This window comes from Bemisia tabaci, chromosome 2, assembly GCF_918797505.1.
Source record: "Bemisia tabaci chromosome 2, PGI_BMITA_v3".
Lineage (NCBI taxonomy): Eukaryota > Metazoa > Arthropoda > Insecta > Hemiptera > Aleyrodidae > Bemisia > Bemisia tabaci.
The window spans coordinates 63,256,777-63,282,627 of record NC_092794.1 but is presented as its reverse complement, the minus strand read 5'-3'; the positions used below and the strand labels follow the sequence as shown (position 1 = coordinate 63,282,627).

At 39.2% G+C, this 25,851-nt stretch overlaps 2 protein-coding genes across 3 annotated transcripts in view; one reads left to right on the top strand and one right to left on the bottom strand.

Annotated features, from left to right (window-relative positions):
• Positions 1 to 17,167, top strand: part of Scgdelta (sarcoglycan delta) — an 82,039-nt gene extending 64,872 nt beyond the window's left edge. For both annotated transcript variants that reach the window (XM_072296026.1, XM_072296025.1), the window contains 5 exons: positions 10,390 to 10,579; positions 12,666 to 12,785; positions 13,991 to 14,063; positions 14,715 to 14,838; positions 16,727 to 17,167. In XM_072296026.1, coding sequence (XP_072152127.1) covers positions 10,390 to 10,579; positions 12,666 to 12,785; positions 13,991 to 14,063; positions 14,715 to 14,838; positions 16,727 to 16,927 — 708 coding nt within the window. In that variant the 3' untranslated portion in view covers positions 16,928 to 17,167. The remainder of the gene's footprint in view (positions 1 to 10,389; positions 10,580 to 12,665; positions 12,786 to 13,990; positions 14,064 to 14,714; positions 14,839 to 16,726) is intronic.
• On the bottom strand, positions 5,710 to 7,587 carry LOC109039655 (cuticle protein 7). The gene is made up of 2 exons (XM_019055245.2): positions 6,933 to 7,587; positions 5,710 to 6,416 (listed from the first exon to the last, which is right to left on the bottom strand). Exons 1-2 carry the CDS (start codon positions 6,942 to 6,944, stop codon positions 6,000 to 6,002), a joined length of 429 nt encoding a protein of 142 aa, XP_018910790.1. The 5' UTR covers positions 6,945 to 7,587; the 3' UTR covers positions 5,710 to 5,999.
• Positions 17,168 to 25,851: the final 8,684 nt, after the last annotated feature.

Here is a 25,851-nt window from a genome sequence, read left to right as displayed (position 1 = left end):
TACCATAGGAGTTCTTATAGCCGACTGAAGAAGGCGATAGAAAATCATATAGCTTGCTGTAGAAAGTGGAAAAAATTACACGGCCGGGCTACACGAAGCGATAAAAAATTAAACAGCCGTACTATAGTTCCTGTCGCTGGGCTTTACACTTTATCGCCTGGCTGTTGCTTTTTCGCCATCGGCTATAAAAGGCTATAAGAAATTGTGTAGAAATTCGTGTGCTTTGTAAATCCGCAAGTTTGTACGGAATGACCATAATATTTACAAAACGCACATTATATTTTCCTTTACGACATATTTGTTTTCATCAATTAAAATGAGAATAATCCATACAGAGTGTGCAAACATTTCAAAGTCATTAGTTGAACAACGCTGACTCCACGAGATTAAATAATAGAGCCTAATACAAAGCGGAGCGGCGGCGCACCGGCGCCTACAAACCTAACAGGGATACTTCACGCATTGCGCAATGCGTGAAGTATCCCTGTTAGGTTTGTAGGCGCCAATGCGCGTTCCGCGCTGGCTGCCCGCCCGCCGCGCTGCGCCGCAGCGTACCACGGCGCTTGAAGCAACTATTTCACACCAGAGGTATTGCACAATATCGTACGAAATTGAAGGCGCTCCAACATATTAGGAATGGCACTATGGCAGGCATCATTCAAAAGCACGGAGCATCCCTCGCAAAATAAATCAAGATGCTACGGCCCAAAAAGAGAGCGGCAGTCCAAAAACTCACTATGTCCTAGCATCCGTAATTAGTAACGTTCAGCATACACTTTATCGTCAGGCTGTTGCTTACGCCATCGGCTATAAAAGGCTATAAGAAATTGTGTTGCCGGCTATAGAAGCTATTGGAAATCTTACAGTCGGCTGTAGGTCTATGGTATTTTGGAACACAGATTCTACTGCCAATTTTTACCAGGGTCTCAGAATCTAAGGTTCCTTTGAAGGTATCTCAGATAAGACGAGGCCAGTGGCGAGGCGCGAATGATCGATTTATCGATATTTCCCCATTTGAAGCTATGGTAAAAGATCGATTACTAAGGCGTTCGCTGCGAACACCCTGCTTATCGATCTTTTTCCAAGGTTTAAATGGCAGATCAATCGATATATCGCAAAGCGCGCCACGCCGCCGGACGAGGCCCGATCATCAATCACGCGAGGCTCGGAATTATTATTCCGGCTTAAAGACTAATAATATTAGTCGGTTATAGATGAGGTTGCAAGGAGTGACGGAGCCTCTAAAAGGCTCGCAGAACAAGGCACCAGATACGCAACCCACTCAAACGCTCAAAAGCTTTCCTCACAATGAAAGCTGCCCGCCGAGGTACACACTGAATGGGAACATGCTCGGTGAATAGACCGGCCGCCCAATATTTAACATTTTTCCTTCCTTCCTCAGAGGAGTTTCAGCTTTTTTCCCGAAGCACCTATCCATCAAGCGATTGGTTTTGCGAGATTTCCTCTTTTCTTACTCCGCCGGTGGGGAATAAGTAGATTTAACGGAGCGAATTGTGAGCGCTCGGTGCTCTGACGGAGTGAAAGCAGGCCGGCCGGCCACGACGATCGCGGTGCACCGCACCAAATTCGTCGCTCGGCTGACATAAAGGCGTAACTACACATTGAGATGAGCCCGGAAAAGCATTGGGTTGTATGGACGACAGGGTTCATTGCAGAGTGTAGTTAGGCCCCTACGTCAGGAGGGCGACGAATTGTTGCACCGCTGCTAAACGGCGTAAAGAAAACTTTGATGAACCTTGTTTCCTGTATGACTCCATGTCATTCAAGGCTCATGTGATAACTCCGTTATGATCTTTACGTTCGTGGAGGGAAGTGTACAAGGTCCACGCATGAATGATAAGAGACGACTCTTTGAGAAGCTTCATTTATGCCACTACAAAGCTTTTGGTCCTCTAGAGCCTCTGCCTCCACCCATGACTAGTTTTTTGGAGGTCAGTTTTGATGGGACTTCCAATGCTGTCTTGACCGATTGTAATGAGGAGCCGCTTAAGTATTACCTAAGCTCCAGTGGCGTGGCGTGCTTTGCGATACATCGATTGATCTGTAATTGAAACCTATGGAAAAGAAATCGATGAACAGGTTGTTCGCAGAACGGACGCCCCAATAATCGATTCTTTACCATAGCTGCAAATGGGGAAATGTCGATAGTCGATCATTCACGCGTCATCACCGGTAAGCTACTCAAGGGAAACAGACCTGAGCTTGCCTTATGGGGTCTTACAAGGGGTGGGGGGGGGGGGGCTCAAGGCTTCCGAAAAGATGAGCCCCTCATTTTCAAAAAAGAATAATACTGTCAAATTAAAACAATTTTGTCAGTCATTTTTCAGGCATCGCAGCTATTCTACATATGAAAACTTGAGGGAAAAGGGGTCAAATCAGTTTTACGTAATTCGTTTACGTAAGAGGGAGTTTGAGAGATTGTCTTACGGGTACCTCACATGTGAGCCGTGAGGGGGTCTAAAAGTCAGTCAAAATACCTCTCGTGATACTTGAACGGCCCCTAAAACATCGGAGAAAGGTTTATTAAAAACAAATGTTGCGAGTTTCCAAAAAACAATGTCCTTGCCTTTGGTTACTATGCTTGCGGTTCGATCTACTGAAACAAGATCAACAGACACATCTCCAGGCACGCAATTAAGAAAGTTTCTCGCCGACTTAATGCTGTTAGTCTCTCCGCTTGACCATTCTTTCGGTTGAGACTTGCGAGTGGTCAGCGTATTGAATCGTGTATTGCGAGACTCGGGTTCAATCCGGGGTATCGTCGCGCGTCGCCCAGTTTTAGGGGTTCGGAGTTTTACAGCCAAAGATTTAGTTAATTTGACCAAATTGTTTAGTCACTTTCACCGAGAGAAAAACTTATCAAAAGGCCTTAACCAAAACTTTGTGTTACTTCATGTTCTACTCCTTATCTTTAAACACAATTTTGGTTACTTTTTCTTACTAAGAACTTGGGTTTGTAAGTTATTTGTAACTTCGCCGAAAAAAGTGAAGTTGATTTAACATTCGAGATGTTAAAAAAGTGTGCGAGAACTTATAAAATTCTGAATTACCCGTAGCAGTTGTTAGTTTAGCAATGCTAAGATGTAAAACTAACTGCTGTGGCCGGTAATTCAGCATGTTATAAGTTCCCGTGCACTTTTTTTACATCCAGAATGTTAAATCAACTTCAATTTTTTTACGGTGTTCATACGATGATCATTTTTTGGACATATAAGCGCGAGCATGAAACATGTTGGGACCTACCCAACGGAAGCATACGTAAGAATGATGGGGCACACACAGAGAGGTCGGAGGGTACGGAGTATTTGCACAGCATGTTTGCATACAATTAAGGGGTTTGTGAGCTCATAGGCGGGATTTCAAGGGGGCCGGAATGGGGGGGGGGGGGTGGAAACACACGCATAACGCTAACTTGTTTATAATCGGCTCATTATAACAGTTGTCACAAATCCAGTGAACAGCTCTTGTGAAACTTATAAAGTTGGTTCGTATGATTGCCTTCCTCGTTAAAAATGTGGGCGTTTTGTGGGGCTCGACAAGAGTGGATTCGATAAAAACCGGAAAGAAATAAACTTTGTCTTTGCGGCTTCGATCTGGGCTCTGGTTTATTCAGAGCTCGTGAAAAGCGTCTGAAAAGCGGCCTGAAAGTTGAGCCTCTCAAAGCTCCTCCTCGATGGGGCGGCGACGAGATAATGGGGGAAAAGTCACCGGGGGAGGGGGGTGTGGGGGGTTACTCTCTCTACTTCTACCTACTCCATGCGCTCACTGCTCCCAGCCTCCAAACAACTTTACTTGTAGATCTACAACACCGGAAACTTATAAAACTTTGCCTCCACTTGATTTAAACGTTTATTTAACTGAAAAAAGAACGAACGTTACCAACAGACACACGCATAATGAAATCTCCGTAAACGCTCACCCGTTCAAACGCTGTTATTTTCCGCCAAGGAAATTTTTATTCATACCCCGACGCTTGGATTTCATTTATTCATTCGTTTATTTTATTTTTTCATTTTTTTTTTCAACCCCGTTTGAACCTGTGAATTCATTTAAAGTCTCGAAAACTTTCACAAGTTGGAGCAGTTTTTTTTTTCTGTTACTCAAAACATCGGCCTCGGCGTAACGGGGATTTTTGTGCTTGTTTTTCGCGATCGTTGAGTCGCGAATGTATTTCAGAAAAAAATTATATTAATTTCACGAGGATTAGGTCTTGAGCACCAATAATGTTTGCCAATCCATCCCGTGACGTGAATCAAAGCTGTGTGATACCCATAGATGACTGACCTTCAAATTCCTATCGCTCATCTCTTTTTCATGCTCTTTTCACTATCCTCCTCGCTCTTATTTTCTCCTTGTACCTCCTTTCTCTTCTTCTCTTTTCCTATCCCATATCCCATGTGGTCCAACCTATGATACAACACCTGGCTCACACGCTGAATATGAAAGTTAAAAGCGGGAGTCATCAGTCATTGCCCAGTAATTATAACCTCGTAAAATTCGTTTTCCCCCTTTTTCATACTTTGCACTCGATTCATTCGAATATTTCAGACAAAGTGATAATTTTTAAGCATCCAATTCTAATCGATCGCTATAATTTCCATGACTCGCGTAATTCAATGCACTAATCAACAATGCACCGATACGATGTTACCCTCTATTCTCACTTCTCAGCTCCTTTCACTCAGCGTGTGAATGAGCCATAAAAACCACATTGGCTAATCCTAAAAGCTCCGCCATCAGCTGATTTGGTTTGACACAGTGGGCATGAACCAGGCAAATTTCCCACAACCATACACTAATAAACCAAACTTCGGTTGAGGGGACTGAATTTCGGCATATTTTGAACACCAAATTTTTCGGTCACTGGAACCAAATTTCAGTTAGTTGAACCAAAGTTGGCTTTCTATAACGAAAAACTTTGGTTACTTGCACCAAATTTGTTCGTTGTTCAATTTTGGACGTGTTTCTGTCAAAGGGAACTATAGACGAGTGGGAAAGATGGGGTGTGCTCTAGAAAGCTTCATGAAACAATGATAAAGAGGGCTCCATTCCCTTTGGAGAAATGGAAAGGCGGGATTTTACATTCTCTCAAACGGAAGTATGTGCCAACTGAATGCGGCACTCATGGGCCGTGGACATTGCAAATGAGCTTTGTGGAAAGGGTTCATGAATTAATGCCGGCCAAGAGCGCCAACGAAGACGGTTTTGTTGCCGCTGACATTATTGGTGCTGTATAATGGAGAATTTTCAAGCTAATTTTATATTGCTTCATCTGAAAGTGCTTAAAGAGCTGGCTTCACAATATTTTTTAAAATTTTTTTCTGATATGGAAAATAATGTTAAAATATATTTAAAAGTGAGAAATTGCACCGCCCAGTGACGTCATCTGGCGGTATTTCCCATTTAAACACAATTATTTTAGCAGATTAGATAATTTTGTCATATCTTCTTCAATAATTGTTCAATTCATGAACCAAGGGTATCCTTGTGTTCAGTTACTTCACTGGAAAAAAAACACATTGGCCCTAGAGTGTAGACTCTTGAAAACATTGACAAGAAAACATATTCTTGATTCAATCAGATTTTTTCTTAAATCAAAAGGAAATCCGCTCAAATTAAAAGGCTCGGTTCTTGATTTAAGCAAGAATCCGATTGAATCAAGAGAATTTTTTCTTGTCGATGTTTTTCAGAGTCTGCACTCTAGATACAATGTTTTTGTTCCAGTGTTCAGTAGTTCCCATTTCAACACGAAATTCATCAAATTTCAGACACCTGCAAATTCTCTATTCCCGTTCCTTCTTACACCTCTCGACCAACAAGCATACCCTTTCATTACCACCTGTCTCTCGTTTGGCAGAAATACGTTTATTCGTCGAACGTTTTTTTCTCAATTTATGAAAATAAATCAGGCTTATCGAGATAATTTAATTAATCTTTATTCATAATTCAATTCTCTAGCTGTGGATGACAGGGTGGTTTTAGGCGTACTTTTCGTAGACTGGAGCAGCGTGGTAGGCGGGCGACGGGGACGGGGCGAAGTAGACGGGGGCGGAGACGGGGTGGTGACCACCCTCTTTGTGGACGGTAGCCTCGAATCCGTGTCCGTTGTCGGCGTAGTGGACGACGCGCTTGCTGCCATCGGCCTCGTAGAGGGAGTAGAAGCCCTTGACGTGGTGTCCGTCGCGGGTCTCTTCCTGGGCCTTCACGTCATGGGTGTGCGGGTCGTGGACGTTGTAGGCGAACTTGTAGGCGGGGTGCGTGTTGGGGTAAGACTCGTGGCCGTAACTTCCGTAAGACAACGCTGCGGGGCCGTGCGATGGAGAGGACGTCACGTAAGCTGAGGAGCTGGCGTAGCCGCAGCTAGCTACGGTCGCGAGGGCAGCCAGGATGCAGAGCTGTGACAAAGTTAACAAGAGTAAAATGATTGAAAAAATAATCGAGCAACAAGCGAAAAATAAAATGAAACAAATAATATTTCAAACTACATATAAATGAGAAATAATAAAAAAAACTTACAGAAAACAAAACAAAATATAGGTAGCATCATAAGATGGACAATTTTTACGAGCTTTTGAATGTAAAGTCCAAAAGTTTAGCTTTGGAAAATGGTATAGTGCTGTGCTGCCATAAAAACTAAAAAATGTGACAGAAAAAATTCTATGATCTTGACAAAATAAAGTAGGCACAGACCTATCATAGAATTACTAAGAATAGCGTTATTTTTCCTAAATGATAGCTGATAGGTTGTATTGTTCTGTTAAGTAGATTCAAATGAAGTATAGTCTACTAGATGGCCTCTAAAATAATCCGGCTAATATCGAAGAATCCTTAAAAAATTATTCATTTAATTTACTATTTTAAAACTTAGGAACTGCCGCCGCATGCCGTGAATTAGCAAATTGCAAGCTTACCTTGAAAACCATTTTGATGGATTAGATTTAGTGGGAGACTGTTTCGAAGCACAGATAGAACTGATGACTGAGTAGAGCATCGCCGCGAATTTTATACTCAGATTTCTGGCCAGTGAAAGACACCTTGAGGGCAAGTGGAAAGGACGCTGGAGTGAGTCGAATGGACGAATTTACGCTGAAAGGTACTATGTGAAAATCCATAGACTCAAAATGAACCACATAGCACGCAAACCCTATTCACATAGTTCCTTTTGATTTGATTCATTTTTGCATAGTTCCTTTTAGCGAGAATACGTCCAAATGTGAGCAATAAGCATGTGAAAAGTAATGAGCGTGAAAGGAAGACCTATGATCGCAAGTTGGTAACGTAGTTCATCTTCCTTTTAAATCCATTATAAATAATCGATTCTAAGCGACACTGCCTGTCTCGATAGATATCGATTTTTTGTATTTATTTAAATGGACGACTAGTGTTGCGAACTTGCGAGAATCGCAACTGGGGAAGACGAGTCGAATTCATGTCGCGTGTCGGTTGCAACTTGCGAACCAGAGGCAGCGGTCCATGCATTGTTACATCATTGAAATCAGTGATTTTGATGCCTTCGTGCTTAATTTAACCGAGAGCCCAATTTTCTCTCCCAATACTTTTGCGAATTCAAATGTTCAAGACTTCACGACCTAAGTAGTTTATATTTTTATAATTACCAATTGTGCTGCAAGTACAAATAGGTTTTCAAGTACATCAGAGAAATAAATCAGCCCACATATACATACAGGGTTATTCAAAAGTCACGCACCACTGGCCATAAGGGGGGGGGGGGCGGCCATTTGAAATTTTTGAGTTTCCCCCGCCGCCCTCCCCCGAAGAGATAAAAAACTGGAAAGTACCTAAGAAAAGTTTCCCCCTCGATATGAGGAAAAACGTCTTAAACTCCAATTCGATATCACAATTAGAACTGAAGTTATGGCCAGTGGTGCGCGACTTTTGAATAACGCTGTATAATACTTTTCTGAGTGTTATGAATATGATGATCCCTGGAGCATGCGAATTGCACATGTAGGCATCGGTTGTATTTTTGACTTCATTTTTAATAAATAGTATTCCTTTTATCATAATAAGAGTCATGAATCATAGATATGATCGTGATATTAAGATATTGGTCAACCTACTTCCTGTCAATCCGATTTTTTTACGGTGGATCTAACACGAGAACTAAGAGGGTGATATCCACTTTGGAGAACGATTCGACATCCGATTCGATCGATTAGTAACATCTGTTTTTGGACTGCGTAAAGCAGAAAGGAACCAAGCCACATCAACTTTTGCCAAATTTAACTGAGCAGTTTAATTTTTTTCAAGAGAACGTTTGTGCGAAATCTTTTCAAAAGTTTAAGGGGTTTGGTTAGTGCTACGCAAAAAATTCACCGAAACTTGCTCGAAAATCTGCACAACCGTTTTCATGTAAAAAATTAAAATACCCAATTGAATTTGTTAATAGCTGACATGGCTTGGTTCCTTTCTGCCTAACGAGGTACATTTTAAGTGTTTCTTCGTCAAATTTTGTGTACAAATACCTGACAAAGGTACGACAGCACGATGTGTTGCCCGGGAACTCCTGAGAAATGTCCTAAAATCTAGAATTGATCGACTATCGAATAAGGAATCTGAAGTACTGACCACCTTAACTTCCTTTGGAGAAAGTTTACAAGATAATCACCATTTCTTAAGTTTACAGTTTACTCTTTTTCGAAGAAAAGACCTTCCGCACCTTCCGTTGGGAAGCGGGCAGTCGGAAAGGAACTCGGGGGGGGGGGGGGGGGGGCAGTGATGGCAAGAGGTGAGAGGTCGGTGAGAAATGATAATGTCGGTGAGTAATTTATTCGATGATAGGTTAGCTCGACTCCTCCGTTTGCCCGAGCCTGAAATGGACGTATTTCTACCAAACGGAACTATGTGCATTATGACGTGAACCCTGTTATACTTATATTCTTATGGGTCTCAGGGCTCATGTCTTGATGCACATAGTTCCGTTTGGCGGAAATACGTCCAAATCAACTTTTGAATCGGAGCACGCAAAAGTGAAAAGTCGAACGGTGGCCGGGCCGCGAGAGCATTATTCAAATTTTGAGTGTTCTCCGATTTACGAAACGCACTGTTGCCCCTGGTGCACGGAAACTCCCCCGATTCCCCCTCGATCCGATGGGATACTCGAGCTGACGCGGCAACCTCACCCAAAGAGCATAATATGCCATGTACCCTCTTTGAATAAAGTAATGTTTAACTGCTCTCCGGAGAGCTATTTTCAATATAGTTGGAATTTATCGCGCCCGCTCAGTTAATCAACAACTTTTTGGCGCCAACTCTTCGCTATTCCGGTATGGTAAGAGTTGAAAAGACATCCGGAAGAGCGAATAATTGCTGTAATTCAGCCGTTAGACAACTGAGAAATATCGGATCTGCGATCGCGAGGAAATCATTTACTTTGGCAGTTCATGTCACTTCACGGAACGCAAAACACGATGAAAGAAGCAAACCAAATGTTTGAATTTGGCACATTATTTTTTTAAAAGTTTTCCTGATTTTTCTTTATCCTCCTAAAAATGTTTTGAAAATTTTGAAAAATAATGTTTTTTTAGTTCAAAAAGAATGTGAGAAAACTGTAAAGCTGCAATAATAAATTTTGATTTACTGCAAAATAGCTGCAGAAAATAACATACCTAACTGAAAGAATGTAGAAGTCTCGAAAACGCCGACCCTAAATAGGTTCAGTTGGACCACTATACAAAATTATTTCAAAAATAGTTATAGACACTCCTTTTTTAAATAGTTTAACTTTGTTATTATCAGGATTTTTGGTTACGTGATCATAATATGAGTGAGCCATAAATAATTTCGAAAAAACAAAAAATTGAATAATCTATTTTATCCGACTTTTTGCCTTACGGTCATATTTCCGATTTTCCCTAACGCCTAGGGTCTGATGTTATAGTGAAATGCCGAAGTTTACCGTAAAATCTGCATTCTGCCCATCTCACCCCAAAAAAGTCGCCGCGATCATAGAGGTGCATGCATCAAGAGTTGCCTGCCTGCACTATTCTTGAATGATTTTTTTCCTTTTCTCCATCTATTTTATCTGTTCTTTCACATATCTTCCTTGGTATTCTTATACAAAATTCTGTTGGTCTGGACCATGTTGGTAAGTACCACTTTGACGCCGACATGGTGCCATTATAGTATGGTTCGTATCAAACCATGCTAGCAACAATATGGTCTCAACGTGTTATCAAAATGGTTGTCTTCAGCAAGACTGCTTGCAAGAAAGTTCTGTGAAGACAAAACCTAACACTGTCAACAAAACTTGTTTAGAAACTCAGAGATAGACTTGCAATTTTCAGTACGAGCTCTGATATTTTATCTTTGTAGCCAAATTTTAACGGAGAGTATTTTATGTTTCAGGACGGCATGGGCAATTTGAAAATTGTCAAAGGTGGAATCCAACTTGAAGGAAGAAGTATGGTCATGGGAAGTCTATTTGCGTCTCTCATCCGATCCAGGGAGGGGAGGCCTTTAACTTTAGAGTCTTTCCACAATTTTACTGTGAATATTAGAAATGAAAATGGTGTTGTTACTAATAGTTTATTTTTACGTAAGTAATCTACAAACTATCATTCATCCGAAAATTTTCTTCATAGAATTAATGCTCTCACAATGATCATAGTCGGTGCCAGGTTTCACTCTCTAAAAAAAGACGACTATCATTTAAAAATTTCAGAATGCAATGGTGATGGTCGGCCGTCCTTCAATGTAATAAGTGAAGAGTAAAATTAAAGCTTGTTAAAGCTACATCGTGATAAATTGTGTGTTCCTCTAATTTCATAAATCCACTTATCAAGTCCTGCACCGAGGTCTTCGGTTGCTCTGAAAAAAGCGTAAGTCCTCCGTTTCAAAACATGCTGGACGGAAGTAAAAATACCGATGATTAAATTTAGGAATCTATCGCACATTTTCGCATCGTCAAAAGCAACTTTTGGATATAACTATTCGTGCTACGTAACTGCGCAAGTTGCATGCATAAAAACTGAAGGCGCACAACTTTTTGCTCTTGTGTGTGCTCAAAGTAATAATATAAGACTCGCCGCAACGTTTTAAGTCCCTTCAATTAACTGCTATATAATATAGATGCAACTATTAAGGCTCCATAGATGTGCATATTGCATACATGGAACATTGAAGGGGGACTGACTTTTTTCTGTGCGCAAAGCAGTAATGTGCGCGTCTTGTGCCGAGAAAGTTCCTAATAACCGTTTTGTTATCAAATTCAGTTAGTTCTCGGGTTCAATTTTTACATCATCCGATGACATCATAGAGATAGGGCATGAAACATTCAAATTTATAAAGAGAGAGAGAGAGTATGCATGGTGCGACAAAGGAATATGATATTTAAATCCACAAGGATGTAGTATGGTCACCAATTCACCAACTACTGGGAACTGACAATGTCTGGCTGGATAGGCTCTTGATGTTTTCTGACACTATTTCCCAAATGTTCATTTTTTATCGTAGCTATGTCTAGAGTCCTCCTGGGCCAATTTTCATGACTTTTCGGCTATTGGTTAGTGAAAATCTCTTATAAAACTAGTTTTCTTCAAATTTTAGAATACCTTTATCGAGGTTTTTACTGTCTTAAAAACGTCGTCAGGTACGCTTAATTTTAACCTTCACGTCTGTTATCTCACAGCTCCATTCACCTCTTCCTTCCCTTCGCGAAAATACGATCGAATTTTCGTATTTGATTCCCTCATCGGAAAATACAAGGACATCCGTAGAAGATAAACAAGATTCCCGGACTCCACTCCTTGAGAAAACAAAAGGATTACATCTCCATCAAAAAATAAAATTTAATTTCCGGAATTTTCAACTGAACTGATATTAAATTTGTATTGAGGACTCGAGCGTCGCGGGATTATATGTATTGTCTACGTGAGACAAACGCGCTCCGGAAAAACTTGGAGTCGGGCGGTGTTCCTTGCGATTAAAGGCTTCCCCACGCGATGGCTCTATGTTATTAATTTTGAGCCGTGAATATTTAATTTAAGTTGCCAAGAACTGCGTTGAATATTGATAAGGAAAGTGTCTGAATTAATACCTCCGACTAAACATGCCCATGCATGATGTTCCAGAATTCGGAAATATTTTGTTTCGCTGTTAAGCGCGCAATATAATTACAATGGCACCCAAAATAAAGCCTTCATAAAAAATATTCGCCATGTTCATAATTGCACGAGTCTCCTCTTAAGCGTTTTTAAAGAAATTTAAGTCAAGTGGATTTTTAAAAGGTCGCCTTATTTTAGGTTTCCCACACTGAAAAAAAATGTTTAGCTCAAGCATGATGATTCTTGAATTTGCCGCCAAGAATTTTTTTATATCTTGATTTAAGCTGAATTTTTCTTGGTACAAGGAAGAAGTGCTCGGATTAAGCAGCAAAATTCTTAATTCAAAGAAGAACACTTCTTGGCGGCAAATTTAAGATTCCTTTTTTTCAGCGCATATAAAGTAGCATTTTACACAAAAAACAGCAAAAAAAAACTTAACTTCAACACGAAGATGAGGCTGAAAATTTAAATGTAAAGACATACGTGCGTCAATCAATGACTCACGGTGATTTGAAGCAAGTTAATGTGCTTTTCATCGAGAGTGAAATGAATGTTCTGATTTTGATTTTTTACTTTCAGAAAAAGATAAAATGGAGTGCAAAGCGCCATCCTTCACGGTCAGTAATCCGCGTGGAGAAACTTTGTTTTCGGTCAATAAAGATGAACTAACCGTTGGCGCTGAGGTTCTGAAAGTAACCGGTAAGTGACATTTGTGTCGAATACAAACTGATGTAAAAAAATTACTTTGCCATTTCGCTCCTCTCTTTAGAATCAGCAAAATTATATGTCGAAGATAACGGTATAAATGTTACTGAAGTAGGTGAGGTAAGTTTTGACATGAAGAGGCGGAAATGAGATTCATTCCAAGGTTTGACACAAATTTCGTCCGTGCAGCCGATTGATGCTACAAGCTCAACTTTCTCCCTCTTCAAATGTCATTTTATTTTTGAAATAAAAATCAATTTAACAGTCTTTGCTCACCCGAATATCAAGTATAGGATGTCTAGAAAGTATAAGTGGTCCCCGATTTTGGGTTTTTCCTCTTATAATTTAAATGGGCCGGTTTAGTGATATTTTAGCCGTCATACATTTCGACGCCGAAACTCCCAAACATATTTTGTTTGCGGTATTTAAAAATCTCCACTCTTATTTTATTATTTTAAAGGAGAACAAATCGGCATCATTCCCTCAGGTTTCTTTCAGAATTTACCACGCACTAAGAGAAAATATCGCAGAAGTTGTTGAGAATTGGCTTTGAGTAGTTTTTCATTTAAAAAAATTAAGTATAGCAGGAGGTCTACAAAGTCGAAAACCGAGATAGGTACGTAGTATGGGAGCTTCGCCGTCGATATTTAAAATCATCAACCAAAATTACCGCAATATATGTTTCAATTAGGTATGCGTTCATGAGATTTCGCACTTAAATTATTTTTCTATGCATGGATAAGATAAAGATTAGAATGTCTTGTAGTGTAATTTTCATTTGTTGAGAATCCTATGATGGATATAGAAAAATACGCACTTTCACTGTAGGTACTGTATTCAGAATTTCCTCTGGTATTTAATCTTCCTCAGTAATCGGACATTTTTTTCATGGCCGTTTTGCGAAGATTCTTAAAAAAAAGTTAAAATGAAACGAAATTTCTCGCTATAAAAAACCATCCCCTTAAAAAAAGAATAGTAAATTACAGGAAATTTGCAATGTTACTATAACTAACATACGCTGACACAACATATCTCAGAATTTGCCTCGCGCCAATCTTATTCTATTAATTGGACGCATTTAAATCAAAAGTAACTATATCCATTGTTACATGAACCCTGTCACGTATGTATTCTTATGGATTTAAGGAGCTATTTTTGATCGTTTCAGTTGCTCCAATTGTCATTTCCTTATTTTTCAGGGACTGGTGGTGCTGTATTTGACGGCAGTATTCAAACACCCCTCGTGAGGGCAGATTCTAGGAATGAACTCAGGTAAAAGTTACTGTTATGCCGTATCATAATCATTAAAAAATCTTGGCAATTTTAATTCAACTCTTGCGGGTTGATTGTTGAATCTTTATCGAATGGCCCCATTAATCGATAAATCCCTATCGATATGGCTCAATGTCATTCGAGAGCGATTCAACAATCGAGACGTAAGAATTTTTTTTGATCACACGAAACTCGTCGCGATCTATGACATGTTTTGAGTTTTACTTTACTGTTTCAATATATGTGATCGGAAGAAAATCAGGGCGTACTTGTTTTTTTTTCCATTTCATCTCTTTCTGTGGATCCGATTTGTGAAAATAGTAAAAAAAACTTTCGTCTGGTCACACATCGAAGGTGTAGAGGTGCTTGGATTAATCTTAAACTTCATTCAGAATGTCTCGCCGTTCCTACCTGAAATTTCTGCGAAAGGTCGGAGGAGGTGAATTTCTCTTAAATGTTTACCATATATTTTTAAATGCCGAATTTTGCTTCTATGCCGAACCTCCAAGTGCTTCGGTGCTCGAGTGCCTCAGTGACCTCTGCGCAGAGAAAAATAAAAGAATTTTGGAATGCTTCCGCCTTCATTGTTTGGCAATGATTTCACTGTAACATGACATATGCACTAAAATTTTAATATTGAAATACTCGCAGGCTGGAGTCGCCGACAAGGTATCTGGAAGTATTGGGACCTTTAGGAGTTGCAATCGAATCCAGGGCAGGCGATATAAGTGCTTCTAGTCTCTCAGATCTCAAATTGCAGTCCGTGACGGGAGCGGTGAGTAACTAAAACTAAAGGCAATAACCGTTACTGCCGTGCTAAGGAAAAACACCGAACTTTCGAGAGTTGCAAAATTTCCTTAGGTAAAAAGATCATTTTTTGAGGAAAGTCATGAATATTTTCCTCGATAGTTCAGGAACTTTAAGTGAAATTGCGAACAAAATTATCTGAGAAATTGGAAAAAACATATTCATAAGTGTGCCAGGGAATTCGTGTTTTATCAAAGGAAATTCGGCAACGTCTGAGGGTTGATACGGCGCTTTTCCTTAATTCGGCAGCTTTGATACCCAAGACTTTTTTAATACGCAAATTTCCATGTTGGGTGAAATCAACCCGTATGTAAATACACTAATTTTGATAATTTTTGGAGTTAAATTCATGTTATTTCAATGCCTCCGAAGGTAAAGAAATACTTTTTCCACCTTTTTGGCGATATACTGTCGCTTTCTCACTTTCCCCTCATCTGCCATATGTAATTCCCCTAAAGGATTCAATTCGACCCAGCTCGGGATTCCTGTAGGGATAGTCGTAAAAAAAAGCCCCTGACCCGACACAGCTCTTATCCAAAATACCATTTTTTAGACGTCACCTCATACAGCGCTTAAGAGAACTCTAGACATTTTTTTTTTTTTTTTTTCAAAATGATCATTGATTTGGACACATTGCAGCATGCATTAATTAAACTTGACCATAACTTTTATCAGAAAAGACACCGTGCCGCGCGATGATGACGGCGAAGAGATACAACTATTCGTGCTTGATGGATGTCTGTGTTGCATCTGCAAAATTGAAGGCGCGATGGCGCGAGGCGTTAATTCGTAGCTCCGTTCGGTGCTGCCAATGAAGTGTCGCTCAGATTCGGAAGAAAATTTAAAAACTAGGCCCAAAAACGTCTCTCTTACTGAGTTAAAATTTGATTTTTTTTTCTCTCTCTTTTTCCCAATTTTATGTCTGGTTCTCTTTTAGGATGTGTTTATAGATCTATATTTATGCTCGTATGCACCGACTACATACAACCCGCGTGTTTTCAGCAAGCCTCTGGTTAATTTGATCCAGTTTGGGAAGGGTTAATATCACTAATTAATTGTGATGATCGATTGATCTACCATGTAAACCTACGGAAAAAGATCGATTTTCAGGGTGTTCAGTGTTCACAATTGAACTTCTTATTAACAGATTCTTTGCACCTTTACGTTGCAAATTGGACAATTTCCTGATAAGAAATCCGTAGATAAAGAATCGTCTATTTTACGATACTCATAGTAGATTCGTAGTCCCACCTACTTTTTCATTCGTGGGCTCATTGTTACCTCTGCGATAACAATTCTTTCGCTCCTGGTAAAAATGCTCCGGTAAATTGATACCGAGACCAAGGTACCTGTTACCGCTAAAGTGGAAATTCGCCCCCAGAAAACAGGAAAAAAATGATATTCCGGTCGCCAAAGGGTGCGTAGCTAATAAAATGCTTATTTTCGGTATTTACATATTCCTCAAAAATCAGGAGATAAATAAAAGCGCTTTATGATTAAACAAAGACAACAATCAAAAACGAAAATGAAAAAATAACGAAAACAAAAATAAAATAAAAAAATTAAAAAATAATCCCTGCGAGACGTCTGATAAGATATTCAACAAGTTCCTCTTTTTTTTACACAGTTATGTAAAAGTTGCGCAACCCATTTCTGGGTAGAAAAGTAGACGTTAATCAATGACATTATTCTTCAAAACGGTGCGTCTACAAATGGTTCCTTGTTTGTTTAAGGACATCACTCACCAACTCTCAGGAGAACAATTTTTGACGAACAACCTGAAAATGATCCATCAAGTACCCGTTGAGGGCCACACTAAGTTGTCGTTAATTTTTCCGCTATTTTCTCTGTTTCAGATACGCCTTGATGCCAGTAAAATATTAATGCCAGAGCTTCCAACAGCCAGTCCGGAACCATTTGGAACTCCACGCCGAAGAGAAAATTTAGGCAAAGTGTCTGAAGTTTACCAATTATGCATTTGTGGGAATGGAAAACTGTTCCTTGCTCCTTCTGATGGTCAATGTTCCGTAGAGTTGGATAATTTAGTGTGCTTGTGAATGTAAACTAAAAAATCTACTCAAGTATTTGACGCCTAAAGCAATATTATGTTTCCTCGCTGAAACTTATTCTGTCCGTTTCAATTATATAAAATTAAATTTTCTAAGAGTATACCAGGCGATCGTAATCTGTAATGCCAGTGATCTATGCACATGGAGGAAAAGAGGGTTATGTTATTTTGTTAATTCTTATATTGTTAATGTTAATCTCAGAATTAAAAAGAAATAAGTACCAAAAGTAATTTAGTGCTTCCTCAATTTTTTTTTAAAAAATTCAGGAAAAAATTAAATTATAGAAAATTATTAGTCTCATCAAAAATCAATTGCAAAAATTTGAAAAAGGAAAGGTATTAACCTTGAAAAGCTCAATGTAAATTCCTAACAAGCTTCTTATTTGTATTATTTATTGCAGGCGAACACGAGGATATTCTAGGTTTAATCTACATTCGCCCATCAAAATACTTTTCCCTTAAGATTGGCAGGTTTTGCGATAAAATGAGGATTTTTACATGGGTTTAAATGAGGGAAAGTGTTGATGTTTCACCACTATCTAGTATCAATGTTCCTCCTCAACGTGAGAGTGTCAAAGTTGCTCAAATCGACTGAATTAAACAGGAAGGAACCAATTCATATGTATGTAATTTTATGTAAGAATGAACTGGACTACATTTGGCACTTAGGAATTACTAGGACTCATTTTAGAAATAACATATAGGTCAATAGTTTCCCTATACATGTAGGTGGTTTTCCGAATGAACCAGAAATAGTAGTTTCTTCTTGCAAAATGAAGGCAGGAGTAATTTCATGCTTTGCTTGTCGAGCATTTTTTTCAGTCAAAAGTGCAAAGTTAAGGAAGTAAATGATGAATGTGAAAATTGGTGTTGCATTTTATCCATATCATCAGCCGCGTGCACTGAAAGAAAAAATCTCGGTGTATATTACTAAGATTACAGAAGGTAAAATTACCAAGAATTCAGGGTTCTATTTGATCCCAGTTTTTTCTTGGTAAAATTACCATTTATGGAATTGGTAATTTTCCGAGAAACCTCGGTAAAATTATTGAACTTTCTCGGTAATTTTACTGGACCTTGGTAACAACGCCAATATTTGTTATGAACTGTGGTAGAATTACTGAGATAAAATGGCCTAGTTACCGGGAATTGATTACCAATAAAAGTGGTATTCTTACCTGAAAATCAGTAAAAATACCGGTTTTTAGGTAAGCTTACCAGTCTGTCTTGATTAAATTACCAATAATGGGTAAAAAAATTGAGATAGTAAAGGTACCAATGGACCTTGATAAAAACGCCGAGAATTTTTTTTCAGTGTATGTTGTGCAATTGATCTGCTATTTAAACCTATGGAAAAGGGATTGATACACAGGGTGTTCTCAACGAATCGATTCTTGTCGATTCTTTACCACAAGTTCAAATGGGAAACATCGATAATCGATCATTCACCCTCGCCCTTGATGAAAACTGAACCCTCATAAAAGGAGAGTTACCTAAGCTGAAAATTAGTGATGCTCAGGAAAAATAATACAGAAAACCTATTTTTCTCGGGTCACGCCTCTATATGAGGTGCAAATTGCAGTAAAACAGAAAAATGAAGGAAGGGGAGAGTAGAAATAAACAGAAAATTCTGCTGTAACTCTTTACTTGTTGTCTCTTGTACCTACCGCTTTTATAAACTTTTGAGCTTGTTAATACTTTTGTTACGTAATTTTTTTTCACCTCCCATTATAAATGAATGAAAAAAATAATGGATAAATAAATCAACAATTAAAAACTAAGAGGAGCGCACACACATTTGTTTTCACATTGAAAAAATCAAAGTTGAGCGAGCATCCTTCAAACATTATGGACTTAATGGAGCCAAAATTTTAGTGTGCATTGAGAATAAAATGTTGGTCTTATCGGAACCGTCAGTAAGGTGTTCAATATCAACTACATCATTCGGTTTGTTTGATCGTGTTCTCGGTTCATGCAACCGAAATTTTAAACCAAACCGAGGTATAAAAAAGCTCGGTTGCAGGAACCAAGGATAAGCTTCCTAAAACTGAAAGTTCGGTTAAACCAAGTAACATACTCACAATTCACATGACTGATCTTTTTTTCGAAAGAAAAATTGCCCAAAGTTCTAATTAATAACAATTGTCGTCATCCTCGAGTAAAATAAAATGGACTGAAAATTTACGCCCCGCTCTAGGAATCATATCCTACCTTGGTTCGTGCAACCGAGTTTTTTTTTTTATACCTCGGTTTGATTTGAAATTTGCAAATCGAAATGTACGTTATGTCCCAATCCCACCATCCTGATTGTATAAAAAACTTAACTTATGACAAGAAAACTCTTGTTTGCGAGGGTGTTTCTTTATCTTTCTTTTTTTTAAAAAAAAAGAAGAAAAAAGTGAACATCATAATTTTTAAGAGCAATATTTGCAAAAGTGCCGCCGAACTTACATTTGGGTAACTCGCAGTGGTCTACGAAATTCAATTTTGGCAACATTGCACTCTCGTTTTTTGTCCTCTGTCCTTATAAACGGTCAAATTCCGCGAGCACGATTGCAATGTTTCAAGATTTCCGCTCCCGTCTCTACTCTACCTTTTTTAAAGAGAGTATGTTGCCAAATTTACAGAAAATATAGTAATAGAACAGAAAAAAATGAACGATTCACCGGACAATAACGGGGTCGGGATTTTTGGGAATCTCTTTTTGGCTATTTTTTAAAGTAAAATTTATATCTGATAAAATTCACGTAAGAAAGTATCAAAAAAATTATTACTTCCCTGGTAAAAATTGACAGTAGAATCTGTGTTCCAAAATACCATAGACCTACGGCCGGCTGTAAGATTTCCAATAGCTTCTATAGCCGGCTACACAATTTCTTATAGCCTTTTATAGCCGATGGCGATTAAGCAACTCACAGCCAGGCAATAAAGTGTATGCTAATTACGGATGCTAGGACTTAGTGAGTTTTTGAACCAATGCTCTCTTTTTGGGCCGTAGTATCTTGATTTATTTTGCGAGGGAAGCTCCGTACTTCTGATGGATGCCTGCCATTCCTAATATATTAGAGCGCCTTCAGTTTCGTATGATACTGTTCAATACCTCTGGTGTGAAATAGTTGCTTCAAGCGCCGTGGCACGCTGCGGTGCGGCAGGCGGGCAGCCAGCGCGAAACGCGCATTGGCGCCTACAAACCTAACAGGGATACTTCACGCGTTGCGCAATGCGTGAAGTATCCCTGTTAGGTTTGTAGGCGCCAGTGCGTCGCCGCTCCGCTTTGTGTTAGGCTCTAATATTTAATCTGGCGGAGTCAGCGTTATTCAACTCATGATTTTGAAATGTTTGCACAACCTGTATGGATTAATCTCGTTTTAATTGATGAAAAAAATATGTATTAAAGGAAAATATAACGTGTGTTTTGTAAATATTGAGGTGGTTCCGTATCAAACTTAATGATTTCCAAAGCACACGAATTTCTACACAATTTCTTATATCCTTTTATAATCGATGGCGAAAAAGCAACAGCCAGGCGATAAAGTGTAAAGCCCGACTATAGGAACTATAGCCCGGCTGCATAATTTTTTATCGCTTCGTATAGCCCCGCCGTAAGATTTTCTCCGCATTCTACAGCCAGCTATATGATTTTCTGTAGCCTTCTTCAGCCGGCTATAAGAAATCCTATGGTATTTTGAAACGCAGCTCTTATCGTCAATTTTTACCAGGGTTAACATTAACAATTTCAACATTTTTTTCAAACATTTTAAGTATCAAAATAATACAGTAAAGCTCCTTGAAAAAATATCACCACTTTTTAACACACTTTACCTTTCGTAAATTTTAATTAAAAAGGTACCCGAAAAGAGTTTCCCAAAACATAAATTTCAGCACTCTTTTTGAGAGCTGTCTCTTTAAAATTTTACGGAATTTGATTTGTATTTATTCATTTATTTATTATTTCAGCAGCTGTTATTACCATGTAGTTTCGTAGTTTCACCAGGGACATGCTACTTAGTTGCGTTTGATTTGGCAACCTTATCGTGAGGAGTAGTTGGAGGCGAATTTCGAGTGTAACACCGCGGTAACTCTAATAAATGGACGGAATTGAGCAATAAGAACCTATCTAAATTTTTACAAGAACCCCGTTGCGCATACATTCTTACAATCTCAAGGCTCATGTGAAAACGCAGATATATCATCTCGCTTTTAATTCCATCCAAATGGAGTGAGGTGTCTGCAACGGGCCGATAGCGACCCGGTAGCGGGCAGCCAGTCCAGATCTCGAGTCCTCATTTTGCCCAGGAACTCCTCCGTAGCTTAGATACTTAATCTCTCCTTTTTCTGTGCAACATTAACCTTAGTCTGTACGGTTGGAAAGTAACTCCTCTAGCAAACCTGATCGTTCCTCGGCAAAGACTTGAGACAATATATTTTTGAGACCCCGCACTATCAATCTAACGAGAAATGTAATCGGGTCATGCGAACTAATGCCGGAATCACACGCTGAATATGGGAGGCAACAGTCATCGCTCAACGGCTAAAATTTCGCAAATTCGAATTATTTTCATCCAAATTTGTATCAAATCTATTCGAATAGTTCAGACAAATCCGACATTATCCGATGGCCACTAAGCCTCGTTAGCTGAATTTGACGCGACACACGCAAAATTCAGGCATCGGGCCGATGACTTCCACATTCAAGCCACATTCTGCTTCCACATTCAGCCTGTGATTCCGGCATTACGTTCAGAGGTCAACGCTACTATTCGCCTATCAACTATGATTGGTGAACTTCTAGTTAAGCATAAAATTAGCTAAATGGTGACTGATTAGTGTCCGGGTGGGCATTTTGATAGACCCCTCATGAAAATTTTTTGGCATGGATAAAAATTTTCATGGGAAAATTTTTATGACATTTTTGGAGAGAAAACACTCATGAAACTTCTGGAAAATATTTGTATTATATTATTTATGAGAAAATTTTCATACAATTTCTGAAGAGAAATGTATATGAATTTCTGCGGAAAATTTTCACGGAGTTTCTGGAGACTGAAAAATTGACGGTGTAAGTCGGTAATCACATATCTCGGTTTGCGACGTCGCAGACTTCCTGTCATACTTTATTTTTAAATGGAAAACTACTCTTAACGGCAATTCTTTAAAACTGCCGTGATTTTTCTTCTCTGTGCGAAGAAAACTCTGCAAAAACTTCAAGGAATGATGTCAATTTGTTCTCCTTTAAAAAAGTAACATAGTGGCGGAGATTTTCAGACACCGCAAACGAGATATGTGATTGCAGACTTACGCCGTCGAAATGGTAACTGATTAGTGTACAGATGGGCACATTGCTAGACCCCTCATGAAAATTTTTTGGCGTGAATAAAGCTTTTCATGGGACAATTTGTATGACATTTTTGAGGAAAACACACATGAAACTTCTGAAAAAATTCGTATTTTTTTAGGAGAAAATTTTCATAAAATTTCTGAAGAGAAATTTTTTTCCTGCGGAAAATTTTCACGAAGTTTCTGGAGACTGAATAATGTCTGATTCCGTCAAACTTCTCCCTGATTTCCGGCACGATGAGAATTCCTGGCCAAGGTTCAGTAGGAATGGCGCTGCTAAAAAGAAAAGAGAAATCAGAGATTAGGTGTTCAAGGAGCCGGGGCTCTGAGAATGGGAGAGTTTTATAAACATTTTCCGAGCTTACAAGTTTAAGCCGCGAAACATGCTCAAACGCTCATGCGGAGGCTTTACATATCAAATCAAATAAATCGCTCGCATTTTTCTTCTCGGTGCGGTGAAACGACCGAGGACAAACGCTGCCTCGATTCCTCTCCTCATTCCCGCTCTCTCATTCATTTGAATATGCGCGTCGATGCCTTGTCGTGGCCGTAGACCACCCTCCTCTGTTTCAAGACCAACGCTCTCTCAGACCTTGAAAGAAGGCGATTCAGAGACAGCCCCCCCCCCCCCTCCCCCGGTCCCCTCGCCTCACCTCTATGCGTCCTGCGAAATGACAACATTTTGACGATTTCAACCAGTGTTCGAAACTCACCTTGAGTTTCAGGAACCATGTCGACGGTGAAACTACCAAACCACGTATCTCGTTTGCGGTGTTTAAAAATCTACGCTCACAATTTATTTTTTCGAAGTAGACCAAATCAATATCATTCCTTGAAATTTTCACAGAATTTTCTCCGCACAAAGAGGAAAAATCACAGAAATTTTCAAGACTGGACGTTAAGTAGTTTTTCATTTAAAAAATAAAAGTATGACAGGAAGTCTGCGACGTCGCAAACCGAGATACGTGGTTTGGTAGTTTCACCGTCGATATGCCGCATCAAGCTCGATTTTTAGGGGCAGTAAGATTTTTTAGAGGCAAAATGACTTTTTCCCTATATATCACGGCGCATTTAGTGTAATGTTAGGCGCTAATACTGAGTGTCCAACGCTAAAACGCCGTAAACGCTATTTTACATTTTTTGGAAACAATCTGTCATAGCAGATAAACTTGTGTACCTTCGGACAATGTTTTTACAGAATTCTTTCGCAAATACTATCAAGAACTTAACCAGAAAATTTGAGGTGCATGGGTAAAACAGTTTTTATTTTATAAAGTGTTAAGTTCCAAAAAAACAAGGGAAAATCTTGATGGGTTTACGGCGTTCTTGCTTAGCACGACAGAATATGCGTCTCACGTTTCACGCCAACTGACCGACTGCCGACTGCACTGCACTTGGCGCAATGCGAGAAGTATTCATCCAGTCTTGAAGGCGCTAATATGCGTTAAACGACTTAAACGCCGCGTCGCCGCCGCGCCGGCCGCACTGTGTTCGGCGCGATTAGTCGAACTCGCGTTAGAATAATCGCGGCATCGAATAATGGGGCTTAAAAGGCCAATGTTGTGTTTCGACAGCGCGCCGTATGAGCATTCCAACGTTGCCTCGTTTCTTCCGATAAACTATTTTTTTCCGAGAAAAGTTAGGTAAGATAGTTCTCCACATTCACTTTTTTAGATTGAATGGATCATTTACCAAGGTACGAATTTAAGCACTCTGATTCATGATTCTTCACCAGAATTTCACGCAAAACACGATTCGCGCAATGAAAACGACTGAAATCAACTCCTAGCTAAAATATTAACGTTTTTATTGTGCATTGGGAACTGGTAATTTTAATTAACACGAGAAGATGAAAAAACAAAGAATTCACGAGAAAAATCAATACCCTACCCGAGTCAAATCGTGCACCACAACGGCTTCATCAGACTACTCAATCGAGCATTGTAAAATTGTGTGCAGCTTGCTATACTGCCGTGCTAAGGAAAAACACCGTATGAATCTTCATGCGTTACCAAATTTCCTTTAATAAAACACTAATTTCCTGGTAAACTTACGAATATTTTCCTACCAATTTATCAGATGATTTTGTTCGTAATTTTACCTGAAGTTCCAGAAAATTTCAAGGAAAAATATTCATAACCTTCCGTAAAAATAAACGTTTTATCGAAGGAAAGGCAACTCTCGAATGTTCATACGGCGCATCATGATACGCGCATTTTTGCAAAACTATTTTAAAACCATTGTCGGCGGATTTTGATCATTTAAGACTGAAAAAAGAGTTTCACGCTTACAATTTCTCATCAGATGCTTTAGTTTGATCTCATACGGCCGGATCAAGCATTGTATGATTGGAAAATGACATTTGATCACGAGATACGCATTTCTGCAATTAGCGTTTTGAACCTGCTCTTGATCATGAAGGTCAAAAATAGAGTTTATTCATACTTAAAACTTGTTTTAGAAGCTTTAGTTGATTCAATACTGTAGATGAAGCATTGTATGACTCGATTAACTCTAATACAACTGACCGTTGTGATGAACCGTCAGTTCATGATTGCATTGGCCCAGAGTGAATAATAGACATGGACGCCGCGCGCCGCTAGTATAATAGGTACCTATGAAGAAATGATACTGAAGGGCCCTGGAGTGATAAACATTTAGCACCTTTTCAAAACCAGGAATTCTGAAAATAAAAACACATAACAGCTAATCAGCTGATGTATGCTGTTGGCGGAAAACGCTGAGGAGCGCGCGTTGTGCGTATGGCGCGCCGGATCAAATGAAGGGGCCAGAACGAGCTACGAGTTACGTATTTCTGCACTTAGGCCTGAGATACGCGAGAAAAGTTCTACGGTTTTAGGTGACTTCCCGATTTTTTTTCGATTATAATCTCTTGCCGGCAGATAGACACATCTTCAATAACACGTTCATGCAGCCAACTCAAAACTGTCAAAAATCGAGGTACGCACTACGCACTTCTGCACTTTCACCATCGTTACACAACCTGTTTAGGTAGTGCTTAAGGTACTTTTTTCCTCCGGGCGAGTATTATAGGGTTTACATTTTGCAATAAGGAACCACTATTTCTGGCCCATTGCAGAAACAACATACATACCATTGGTTTCCCTATGCAGATAAGTGCTTTTATGGGAGAGCCAAAGATAGTGGTTCCTTTTTGCAAAATGCAGTCCATGCATCCTCATGTTTCAGACCTTATGTACACTTTCTCTGTCAACCACTCAATTTTTCATCAAATATCTAAAAATATTTTGCCACTGCCAATATATCAGTATCAGGGAGGAAAATAAAATAAATCAATTCAATATCAAATTATCACAGTCACATCTGAAGGCGAACTTCCTCCGATGTCTCAAGTAATCCCGAATTTATACTTAAGACATCAATAATAGCAACTCCAATGTTTTACTTCTTGCTGGCTTTGCGGAGAATACAGTTGAGATATTCTGTTAAGATAGGAGTCTTGAAAATTGAGGCATTTTTCAGTAAAAGAGCGTATGAGGCTTGCAATGCTGCTAAGATTGTGCAATTTTTTATAACGTTTGAGCAGATGAAATT